The sequence below is a fragment of the Azolla caroliniana genome, unplaced genomic scaffold (assembly GCF_043228905.1).
Source record: "Azolla caroliniana isolate FFs.n. ecotype wild unplaced genomic scaffold, voAzoCaro1.0.p SCAF_10, whole genome shotgun sequence".
NCBI lineage: Eukaryota > Viridiplantae > Streptophyta > Polypodiopsida > Salviniales > Salviniaceae > Azolla > Azolla caroliniana.
In genome coordinates this window covers 2945758-2958134 of record NW_028230445.1, presented here as the reverse complement: position 1 = coordinate 2958134, position 12377 = coordinate 2945758, and the positions used below count along the sequence as shown (strand labels likewise).

Below are 12377 nucleotides of genomic sequence, written 5' to 3'. Positions count from 1 at the left end.
GACAAAACGGAACATTGTGACAATTTAACATATATATTAGCACAAATGTACTACTTTGAAACAAAAAAATTATTAAAATCTTGTCAACTTCTTTAATTTATTGATTTCTTGTTCGGCCTAACAGGCCATTTTGGCCTCTAAAGAGGCATTAATATATATACACACATAAATATACATGTACACAAACATATGTATATATAATATATATAAACATATATATATAATGTATATATACATAGAACATATATACACATAAATATGTTTTTTTCTTGGCATCAGTGTCCCATTATATGACGTGGGCAGAGATGGGAGCAACCCCAATAATGACGGAGGCATTATTTCTATCAGTGACCAATATTCAACAAATTTAGGAGCTCCCGAAGCAAAGGTGCTCAAGACTGGCAATTATCTCATCAAAACAGCTTGCTTGACAAGGACATAATCATTATTGATATATAGAAATCCTAGAATGGTTCCAAATGCATGGCATAAATATAAATGCACCATCTCCAATCCAATACAGCTTTGATTATCCACATCTAAGCATTAACTAAAGTGGAAATGGATAGGAAGATCCAAATCATTAAATTTGATTATGGAAGGACATGGATCAGCCCCACAACATCTCTTGGAAGGAAGATGGCCCACTACAGGGCACTCTTTTTGTACACATCACATGAACCTATATTATCAGGCCTTCTTATACAGATACACATCTCATGCCCTCTGCAGTTGAGATAGGCAGATACGCACGCAAATCTATGGAAGAACACATCAGCCAACTGTGCCATCAGGGGGTGAAATTCAGGTGTTTTTTATTAAATTAGACAGAGATACCAATGCCTTGTCGAACACGGCTTTGGCCCACTATACAAGGCAGTGGAATATGAAGACCAATGATGCTTAGGACAACTCTTGCTAGAACTCAAGTAACATAGAAAAAAGTTGAAGGGCAACAATACAAGCAAAACACACCACCTCATCAACAAAGAGGAATGATGTCTTTCTTTAGCTTCAACGCTCCTCATGCTACAAGTCAATCGAATGCTACACCACTCAAAAGGGGTTACAATAGATTGAGCAATAGCAATTTGTCATGCACATAAGCCATGACCATCTAGACTACAAGATCATTGACAAATAAAGACCATTATCACCTGGCATCGGAGATGCTTCCCTCACTTTGGGAGATCTCTCCACCTTTGAGATGCCCATGTTGGGGATTCTCTGAAGGCAGAAACTTCACTCTATCTAAGTTCAGAATCTTATGTGCACTATATTTAACTAGAGGCAGATTTTATACTACACCATATTTGATGATATTTATTTCGTTTTGTTGCACTCAAAGATGAGAAAATAGTTTAAGATGTAATATCTGCTTCAGTCTTATTCGCCACTTTTGCGCTCTTGTTAATCTATTAAGGCCATTTTGGCCCATTTTTCTTACTTTACAGATTATATATGCGTTAAAGTGGTAGAGGGCATACATTATATAGCACAATGCCATCTAAGTCATACATAGAAACTGCCATTTCTGGTGCTGAAATAGTAGAAGTCCACTTTATTCTCTTCTTCGATATCTTAGTTTTTCTTTTTGTCGAAGAGTCCAAAATTCTATGTTTGGCTTTAATAGTGTGCACAACATCTATCCATTTTTCGAACTTTTTGGGGAGCATGTTCCATTGAGCCCCTCCTAGTTTTAAGTCAACCTCTACTTGCAGTGTGTTGTTAGTCTGCTCACAATCAAAGAATGGTTAAGCTATTTTATGAACATGGAAGTATATATCCCATAATAAACAGACGTATAAGGAAAGGGGGTTACCTCCTTGGGAATTTCAAGCGAAGCTACAATAGCTGCTTTCATAATCTCCACAAGTGACATGTCAGCATCTCGAAGAAGCTACAGCATAAGCAATATTCATATTCAGTAACCGGAAATTAGAAATCCAAATATTAGAGAATGAGATGGAATAAATCATCATAAAACACATCAGTGCAATTACAAATGAAGTGCTTTATTTCGATGCTGACATACATGGATTTCCCCTGAATCGACGTGGATGTCAAGGTGACAAAGGGGGCCACCAAAATCATCCACATTTTGGACTTTAGCACAAACAAATTGAACCCCTGTAATGTCATTCTCCAATATGCATCCTTTTTCTTTATGACTGCACTTGATTAGCAACCTTGGCATATTCAAACTAGCCTACGAATAGAACAAAAAAGGTTAGTAAACCTGAAAATCAAAAACTATATCAACACTTAAGAACAGGATCAAATATGTACACTGAACTTATGATTAAAACCTTTAGGAACTCAATAGACTGCACACAGATACATAAATCGTTATTCATTCGTGAAATAAAATTGTTCAAATTGCTCACAGATTTTTAATAAAAATTGTGATATTTTGCATAAGAATTCACATGAGAAAAGTTTTGTGGAGTCATGAGTTTCATATAGCTGTAATATTAGGAGTTAATTAATTAAGGTTAGAGAAGGCTGTAAAAAATTAACAAGCCTACTCTTGGCTTGATTAACTCCTAATAATATAGTTACAAATTATGTTCATAACAGGTACACTTTGGTGTCACCTACTTTCTCAGGAACATTTGTTAAGAAATGAGAGTGTCCCTTTTCGACAGGCTGCATTGCTGCAATTGGTTCTTGAGGATGGGCACTAGGCTGTGTTCCTGTGTTGTCGGATGCAAATAATTTCTTGCACAATAACTCCTCATCCACATCCACGAAAATATCTCCAAATATCACATCTAATTGCTTAATGACCATACCTTTTTCTCTGCAATCAATGTCATCAGACAAATTAAGGACTTGCATAAATCAGGTCTAACTGTTTCTTTCTTACAACAATACCTTCCATGACCACAGATGCTGCTTATGCAGAGATGCTCGACTGAACATACTGCAGAGGGTCCATCAGCAACACTTCCTAATCCCCCAATAGTGAGAACCCTCTGTCCAAAACTCAAAGAATTGTCATAGCTACGGTCTTCTCTTTCATGGATATTACAAGCTGTTAGCAATAGCTTCATGTCAAGAACAGAGAGGCCTGATTCATCGCCATCCATCCCCAACTCAAGCTCTTTTACTTCAAATGTCCAATCAGGTAGCTGCAGAAATTATAAAACATCCATATTGCACAAAGAAAAGCAACAGGAGTACAGTGTTTCTTTTAACAAAGAAAAGTAAATCAAATAGATGAGCTAAAAAGTTAACAATAAGATTCAAAATAAACAAAGCCTGGGACTTTCTTCTTATCCATTATTTCCTGAATGCTACATTCAAAACATCATCATTCAAATACAAGAACCAACTTTATATTAAGCGCACAATATGAACACACAGATATATACATAATAGTTCAATCTCCAAGCAACAGATCATTCCAAACCAAATCCTGTTAAAATAAGCATACCTATGCAGTAAAACAGCAGGGGAGGCATTGTCACAATAGAGAACTATTCCTACTCTGGAGGATCTCGCATTGATTTGTAATATATATTTGGGATCAACTGTATTCAACTCCTTGGTAGAAGCTATCCTCACCCACACAGATACATGCAAGAGATTGCATGTGTCATGACTGACCTTCTTCAGGCCAGATTTTAAGGGCTTAACATATTTTTCCATGCTATATATCAGAGACAATGACCTGAAACTATCTCATTAGAGATTCCACAAGACAGATTTTAATGACCTGAAACTATCTCATTAGAGATTCCACAAGACAGACTTATGGACTTCATACATGAATCAAAGTGCACCACTATTTATGACCGAGCACGAAAATAACTCAAATAAATCAGGTGCAACATGATAAATAAGTTTGGCAATAACCTGAACCAGTAGTTCCGCCACCGATACTGTAACATACTTAGCAAGATTAGCAAAAATCATCCATTTTCCATGACTATATGAATGTCTTTTCTGATGATGGCCTTTTTTAGAACTCTGTTTAGAGTTCTTCCTGATGACAATCTCAGCATCATAAAATAGAACCTGGAACACACAGCTCCTTGCCAATTCATTATTTTGAGAATCTCTTGAAGGCCTCCATGTAAGTAATCTCACTTCGCCAATGACAAGTGATTCTAAGGCTCCCTGCAGCATTGAAATATTGAAACAGATCAGACAGCAAGCCTCTCATTATAATATACTTAACACAGGTTCGGTAGTGTTTACTTTATATAGACATCTGAGATACTTTGTATAGTTATAACACCAGGCCCATAAACTTGCGTGAACTGAGGCAACGAATTAATACAATATCACAAAGATAAATGAAGAACCCATGCCAGAAATAAAAAATGAGAGCAGCAGATTTGAGAAATGAAGAAAAAATACTAGAGTTCTGATGAAATATAACCAAGAACTTAAATTAATCCTTCGATGCACTAAAATAGTAAAAGTGAAACCAAGTTAATCTTTACGTCCAGTTTTTAATCAATTGGGCCTTATGATCCAGATAACATGAATATTCGTTCATATCGGGATTTGACAAGATATGTACATGTTTCAATCATTCGTGCAAAGATTCCAGAGCTGCACAACCTGACCCAAAGAATAAAGTAATTTACCAACCCTACACTTATGTCTTTTACAATGCAATCTTAAAATTCCTTGCATGGGAAATTATTTAATTAGGTTTTAAGGAGATGCATGTCATCTGGAGGGCATTCACTAGATTGTGATGCCGGAAATGCATTGAACTATGAGGAAATAAATGGGAGCATTGCCTAGGTGTGACAGGTGGATTGAGATGGTCGATTATATACAAACTTGGACTGCTGCCTACCTACTTGCAATGAGGGCTCTTTGTCAGTATCAGCACAACATGGTACATTCAGACTTCCATATGTCGGATAGCCATGGATCAGAGATGATATCTGCCTTAGAGACAATAATATGCATATTCATAGAGGACCGTGAGACAGATTAAAATGAGATTTTGTGAGACTGGGGATGATAGAGATCTTCATGATTACATGGGGCTCTTTCATTTTACTCATGCTCTCAGTTAAGTTTCTAGCCAAGTAGACTTACAATTTATTTTGAAATTTTATTCTAGTTCCTTGGGAAGTTCCATGTTAGACAGTATTCAAGAATTTGTCAGTTTTGATAATAATACTCCTATTCTTTTGAATAACATTGCATTAATATTATTACCTTCTTAAAGTTTAAAGTTATGTCTCTGAGAGAGTTCAAACCACCAAAACGAAATTTAATCTGTGCACCAATCATCCTGCCAAGAATCCATGACGCTAATCTTGCTGCAAAACTGCAAACATTGCACGTTTGCATGATGAGCTTTCATATGAAAGTAATATACAGAAGTTAAAGAAACATGGAACTTACATAAAGAGAAGGCGTCCTGCCACTGATAGGAACAAGAATAGGGCCAAAAACTTGGCCGGTGTGAGCTCCATTGATGACTTGATGGAATAAATACATCAAAACCTGAGTGATTTTGCTTTGGTCCCCAAAGAGCATTGAACATAAATTTAAAACCCAGTAACACACCTAGCACCAGAATTTCTACTCTCTCAAAACTGTCACTAGAAAAGTTTTGCAGTGGATGTAATCCTTGATCCTGGAACTGTAGAAATTCCCTTGAGTTTACAATTGTTAAAAAATGAGTAACTTGACAGGATGAAGGATCTGTTTGATGATCGATTTACATGTGCTGTTAACTTGGACTTAAATATAAATACACCAATAGTGAAATTCCTTTCAGTTTAGAAGCAGAGAAAAACCAAGCACCATGGCAAGACAAAGTTCTATTTGACTGCCTCTTCGATTGTCCTGGAATTGTGAAAATTCCCATGAAATTTTATTATATTGGCAAGAAACCCACCCTATTTAATAAAGGTTTATATGTGCTGTCGAGGGAAAGGCCTCTGAATTGAATCCTCAATCAAGGAATCATAAAATGGCTCCTTTGAAGATCAAATTTAGTGTTTTCTGAAAGAAAAGCCCCTTGGATTGATATACAAGCAAAAATTGTTGAGAACTTCCCTTGAATATACACATGTAAGCAAAAGAAACTGCCCCTTGAAGATCAATTTCAGTGTACTGACAAAGGAAATTTTAATTCAACAAATCCTAGATCTTGAAATCGCAGAAACTTCTCTTGACTTTACATTTGGAGGCACATAAAAGAGTACTGTTGCAAGATGCAAGCCTCCGTTTGAAAATCAATCTTGGCATTTTTGTCATAGGTGGATCATTGCTAAAGAAAAGTGTCCTCGTGTATTTTAATTCCTTAACCTTTGGGTTAAGTCTGAATCAAAACAACAAGTACCTATTTGGGGCATGTTTGTTAAGGCTAGATGATTGTTAAAGAACAGTCTCCTTGCATTGATTCATTGAATCTATCTTGTTGAAGAAACACCTCTTTGAATGAATTCTGGATCCTGGAATTGCAGAGAATTCCATTCAAACACAAATGAGTGCATAGAAAATAGTATCCGAACCACCTTAGCAAGACGAAGACTTTGTTGGAAGATAAACTTTTTGAAGCTTCCATTATGTTTGTAAAAGAAAAACCTTGTGCATTGAATACTTGAAAACCTTAAGTCTAGAAATTGAAGTACATTTGACAATATGAAGGGTTTAAGATTGTTTTCAGTGAGCTGTCAAAGAAAGTCCTCTTGAATGAAGCTAAATCATCGTTCTTAAAGCTAAACGTTCTTTTATCTTTATTAACGAAATTCCCCTGGCATTGAATCATTGATCCTTGGCAAAAAACGAGTACTTTTTGCACGAAATTTTCCATTTGAAGATCAATCTAGGTGCGTTTGGTAAAGAAATGAAGCTAAATCGTAGTTAGAAAATACATCTTTGTTAAAGAAAATACTATTGCATTGATCTATATTTAAATTGATTAAGAAAAAAGAATAGTTTGATGAGGTGAAGGCTTCATTTGAGTATGAATCCCAGCATTTTGTTAGGAGAAAAGACGCTTTGAATGAAGCGAAATCGTTGTCAACAAAACACGTCTCTTGCATCGAATTCTTGATCATTAGCATTACAAGGCTTGAGTAGGGAAAGTAGAGTACCTGGATAAGATGGAAGGATCCGTTCGGAAGGTTGATTCAGGTTACGGTTGGTTAAAGAAAAGAGTCCTTCGTATCAGAAACCCGTCGCGAGTGAAGGCCTCCAGAAGGAGAATGGAGACTTCGTTTCAGAAACCTGTGGCGAGAGAAGGACTCCCTCCAGGCGGAGAATTAGACGAAGACAGATCTGGGAATGGGAAGGATGAGAAGAATGGGATGGATCGGGAAGGAAGAAAAGAGAAAGATTCCAGAGTTAGGTTAGTTTTTCAAGTGTGTGACGGGGGGGGGCGTATGAGCTCGGCACGTCTGTCTGTCTGTCTGGTCTTGCTTGCTTCTTCAGATTAAGGAGAAATGGAAGCTATGGATATATTATTATTCTCTTCTTCTTCTTCTTCTTCTTCTTCTTCTTCGTCTTCTCCGGAACAAACAAAACACGAAGTAAAGAATCAAGAGAGAAAAAATTAGTGGGGAGTCACACGCGTTGTGAAGAAGAGAGGCCCCAGAGAAAGAAAGAAAGAAAGAAAGATATATATATGTATTAACGTCTTCTAAGACCAGATTTGGCCCATCATGCGGGTCGGACAGTCCGGCTCTCAGATTCTGGGCGGCCATCTGCCCGCCTGCCCACCGGTCACACCTTGTCCCACCATGACCCATGCATCCACACCCTGTCTCATCGTAACCCATCCATCACATAACAGTCTCAGATCAATGTCTGAACACACCCGCGTACCCCTTCTTGGCTAGCTGGCGAGAAATTTTAAGAGAGAAATTCTCTCTTTCCCCAGTTTCGCTTAGGTTCTAGGTATCACCTAAATGCTTGCCCTTCCCCTGAACCCTTAGACAGTCCAACTCGACACCGCAAAAACCTTACATTAATATAAGGATGTTGGCGATCCATGGACTAGTATAGTCGTCTTCTTTTCGAAACTCTTTCATTATGTTTTTTTATGGAACACCTTGTTTTGAGGTTAGACCCCACAGAAATAAACATTGGTCATCAAAGATAACGTCGAAATATTTGTAGAGGTATTTCTACAAACAATATAGATTTGTCATAAAGAGATCGTCTCAAAGAATACTCAAATAAATGAACCAAAGGCCGTTGACAAAAATACCACATGATTTCAAGGCTTTGAAATGGTCCATATTGCCTAAAATTAGATCCAATGGAAAAATATTGTATCACCTCGTACATGATCAGCAAATACATATATGAAGCTTCATGGGCTATTAATATTGTATAACCAAACCTAGAATGCCATTTCTTATAAGACCAATTCCTTTTATTTTCACTTCAACTAACCTAATTTCATGAACTTTAGTGTAAGATGATATGTTCACATGTTTGTGAATAGTGTGTGGCTTGTATGGGTCCACTAGTTATAGATAACCACATGGTCATTATCTTACTCTTGCTAGTTCATTTTGTTTTTGCCATAAAGAAATAAACTTAGACAATGTTTTAGCTAGAAGTAATTTTACTTAAACAAAGTATTTGAATTCTTACAAATCATGATGATTGGTTTCATAGAAATTTTTACATAATGCATACAATTTTCCTACATTTAATATACAAGTTTTAGTTATACTCGTTAAGACAATACTTGAGCATACATAAATACATTACAACACTTGTGACATAATGATTGATGAGGGTGTCATTTTTATTGTCATTTCTCCAACCATTTCTAGCCTATTGGCATTGTGTCTCAGTCTAAGGATTTGCATGTTTCAATTTGACAACAAACCTTCACTTAAACTAAACTTGTTTCCAAGTGGCCATACCAAGGAAGAATAACTCAAGAATCAAGAACCCGATTTTTTTACAATTTACTCATTCAAATTGCAAATTTTAATTCTTTCCACATATATAACTTTTCGTGATCACAAAACTTTGACTATGACACATATAACATATGCATAATGTTGGGTTGGACCCATGTCATATAATTCGATGTTTTTACTTTATAGCATTATGCTTCATCGCATATTGAACGTCATATATATAGTTTTACTTTAAGATTTTGAGTTTCTGAAATTTAGGCATGTCTCCTTAACAATATATATGACGTTCATTGCATATTGAACGTCATATATATTGTTTTACTTTAAGATTTTGAGTTCTTTAAGTTTAGGCATGGCATGCCTCTTCAATTCAAATGGTGTGAGCAAGGGAATACAAGGGTTGAGATTTTGCAATACAAATAGTAGCTCCATTAGATGAGACATATGAATCATGGACTACATGGATGTACCATGTAACCATGTTGAGATGATTTCTATATGTTAACTTTTCTAGATAACATTTGTAACACCTTTAGGCTTTGAGCACAACATTATCCCGTACAAAAGGAAATAAAGTGCATTTGTTCTCATATTTCCAATAATCAAAATTGGGGAACAAAGACTTAATTTGTATTCTAATATGTCATTGCATGTTTAAAGCACAACGTGATATCATTTTAATATATAATACTATCGTCAAACAACAATATGCCTTTCGTGCTTAGGAAACAAAATGGAAGTACGCAATAGATTTCATGTCGTGATTATGTTTGTCCACAAGTACATAAATTCTATGTCATGAACATGTTTCGAAAGAGGTAACATTACGACAATAATGTTATGAAATTCATGCTTGGAAAATAGTTAACAAGTATATGCATCATAGTAAAAAGTTTTAAATTACGCAACTTATCTAGAAACCCCCCCCCCTATAGCCAACAATCCATTTGTGATATATGGTCTTATTCACATCTATTAGTCTTACAATAGACTTGTAGAATTTACATTACTAAATATAATTGCCATGGTTTTTTAGTTTTAATATCCCAATGAGGTATAATACTTCCACTCTACAATATTGGTTGTAGGACAAACATATACGATAAACATACTCATATTATAATTTGTGATGATTCAACCTTTATCAGGCAATATTGGTTTACTTAGCAATAATCTACTTAATTGAGACACATCTTATGTTTATTATTTAGCAATTATCTATTTAATTAAGACAAACACTTATTTGTACTTAGTGCAATGATTAGTCGTGTTCTTAGTTTAACTCAAGATGCCCTGCCCATTACTTTATTGAATACAATTTACAAAATCTATGCTAAGTTATTGGCTTTGAGATTACAACCCTTTCTTCCAGAGATTGTGCATGATTCACAGACGGGATTTATGCAAGAACATAGTATTTTTTACAATGTTTTTCTGTTTTGGGAATTAACAGGGATGACAATGAAAAATAAAGAAGATCTTGTGGTACTTTTATTAGATTTTGAGAAGGCATATAACAGAGTTGATTGGGACTTCATCTAAGGTTCGTTTTGAGATTAGGTTTTCCTGCTCAATGGATTAGGGTTGTAGCTTCCTTGTATCATGAGGCCTTTAGTTCAGTCTTGGTCGTCGGTGGGCAAACTAGAAAATTTTCTATTTCGCGTTCTGTACGTCAAGGTTGTCCATTGGCCCCATTCTTGTTTTTGCTAGTAATGGAAACATTCTCAATGTATTTTAACTCCTCTCAAGTTTCTCTAAAGGGTTTGCCTTTGCCTGCCATGCAACAACAAATGTTGGATGCAAAATTTGCAGATGATACTGCAATTTATGTTCAAGGTAATATGAAAAAATAAGTAAATTGCAAGAAGTAGTGGAGGAATTATGTTTGGCCTCTGGAGCAAAGATAAATTGGGATAAATCTCTTGGCTTTTGGGTATCACAAAATTCCTTGCCTACTTGGATGCCTTCGCAGGAATTCAAGTGGGTTCCTAATGGAACCACTACTCGTTACTTAGGCTGTCAAGTGGGACTTCATGTTACTGCAAATATGTTAGTTGCTCCTCTACTTGTAAAATTAAAGAGAAATTTGTTGCTTTGGGATTCAGGGGTAACTTGTCACTTGCAAGTCGTGTACTTGTAGCTAACCAAGTCCTTTTAGCTACTATTTGGTATATTGCTTCAACTACATTGTTTGCTAGATCATGTATTTTACAGGTGCAACGCCTCATTCGTAATTACATTTGGGGAGGAAAAACAGGTCAAGGTAAAAGGCCTAAAGTTGCATGGGCAGTATTGATTGCTCCGCGACAAAATGGTGGGTTGGGGCTGGTGGATCTAGGAGCACAGTGTAAGGTTTTGCTTTCTAAATTTGTGTGTAGAGCTATGTTACCAATGCAAGGTGTTTGGAGTCGAATGATGATGCATAGGTTAACACGTTCGCGTTCACAAGTGGAAGGATCGCGCATAAATGGAAGGAGAAGGGAAATTTTAGGGGTTTTTCAATGATTTTACAAAACACATTGATACTAGTATCATACAAGTTCAAACATACTATGAAAAAGGTTAAAAATCCACTATTTTCGTGATTTAGAAGTAACTAAAAAAAGACGAATTTCAAAAACATACATTCTCAATTTATATCACAAACTTTACAACCAATGTTATTTTATAAGAAACGATTTTTGGGAAATCATAAGAATTCAAAACACATGATTTTATATTACTCGATTTGTTACAAGCGGAATGTAGTTACACTTAATAGCCAAATATACATTCATGATCACTCCTTTACGGAGAATCACTACTATAACTAATATACAATGACGATTCCTCCTCATCATCCTCGGATGTACCAATCAATGCATTATCTTCGTCATAAACCAAATGGTTTGACTCTAGATTATATGTAGCAGATCTCGTTTGCCTTTGACTCGAGCCACCTTGTAGACCTGGTAATTTTTCTTTTATTATATCTATTGTTGACTTCCTTAATCGTCCGGCTTTTGTAAGTGTGAAGTCGTACACGATGATATCCACATCAGAGATATCAAGGGTCGAGGTGTTACGAATGTTTCGCTTCCTCTTCCTACCTCCCCTTCTTGTTTGGCATTCAATCATCTCCAATGTATACTTACCTGTAAAAGCATTTGCACTTCTAGTGTTGTACCAATGAACATTTATAGACTTGATCGTGTTATCTATTTCATGCATTAGCACTTCTAGAATTTTACCAACCCAAAATTGGTGGTCATGTGAGTTCTCATCAGCCGGCGTTGCAATCAACATCCCTGCGGTGAGCTCTTGCAAATTTCCTTGCCATCTAGCTTCGGCTGCTTTGGTCATCCTTGGTCCCACATAAATGTCTCTTTGTTGTGGATGGACCAAGCTGTCATTAATCGCATTTACTAGTCGCTCCGGACTTCTATTTACGCGATCATGTTGCAGCGACCATGTGAATGGCGTTTCCAAATTCCAATTATCAACAGATACACAATTGTCTATAATTTCTTT

The 12377-nt window shown here is 36.1% G+C and overlaps 1 protein-coding gene across 2 annotated transcripts in view; it reads right to left on the bottom strand.

Moving 5' to 3' along the window:
- Positions 1-7205, bottom strand: part of SAB (HYPERSENSITIVE TO PI STARVATION 4) — a 62051-nt gene extending 54846 nt beyond the window's left edge. Inside the window, exons 1-9 of one of the 2 annotated variants that reach the window (XM_087325412.1) lie at positions 7083-7205; positions 5380-6437; positions 5191-5302; positions 3862-4125; positions 2878-3134; positions 2602-2803; positions 2036-2209; positions 1823-1900; positions 1488-1733 (exon numbers count right to left, since the gene is read on the bottom strand). In XM_087325412.1, the coding sequence (XP_087181538.1) occupies positions 1488-1733; positions 1823-1900; positions 2036-2209; positions 2602-2803; positions 2878-3134; positions 3862-4125; positions 5191-5302; positions 5380-5450 (1404 nt within the window). In that variant the 5' untranslated portion in view covers positions 5451-6437; positions 7083-7205. The remainder of the gene's footprint in view (positions 1-1487; positions 1734-1822; positions 1901-2035; positions 2210-2601; positions 2804-2877; positions 3135-3861; positions 4126-5190; positions 5303-5379; positions 6438-7082) is intronic. The other variant, XM_087325411.1, reaches the window with a different exon arrangement.
- Positions 7206-12377: the final 5172 nt, after the last annotated feature.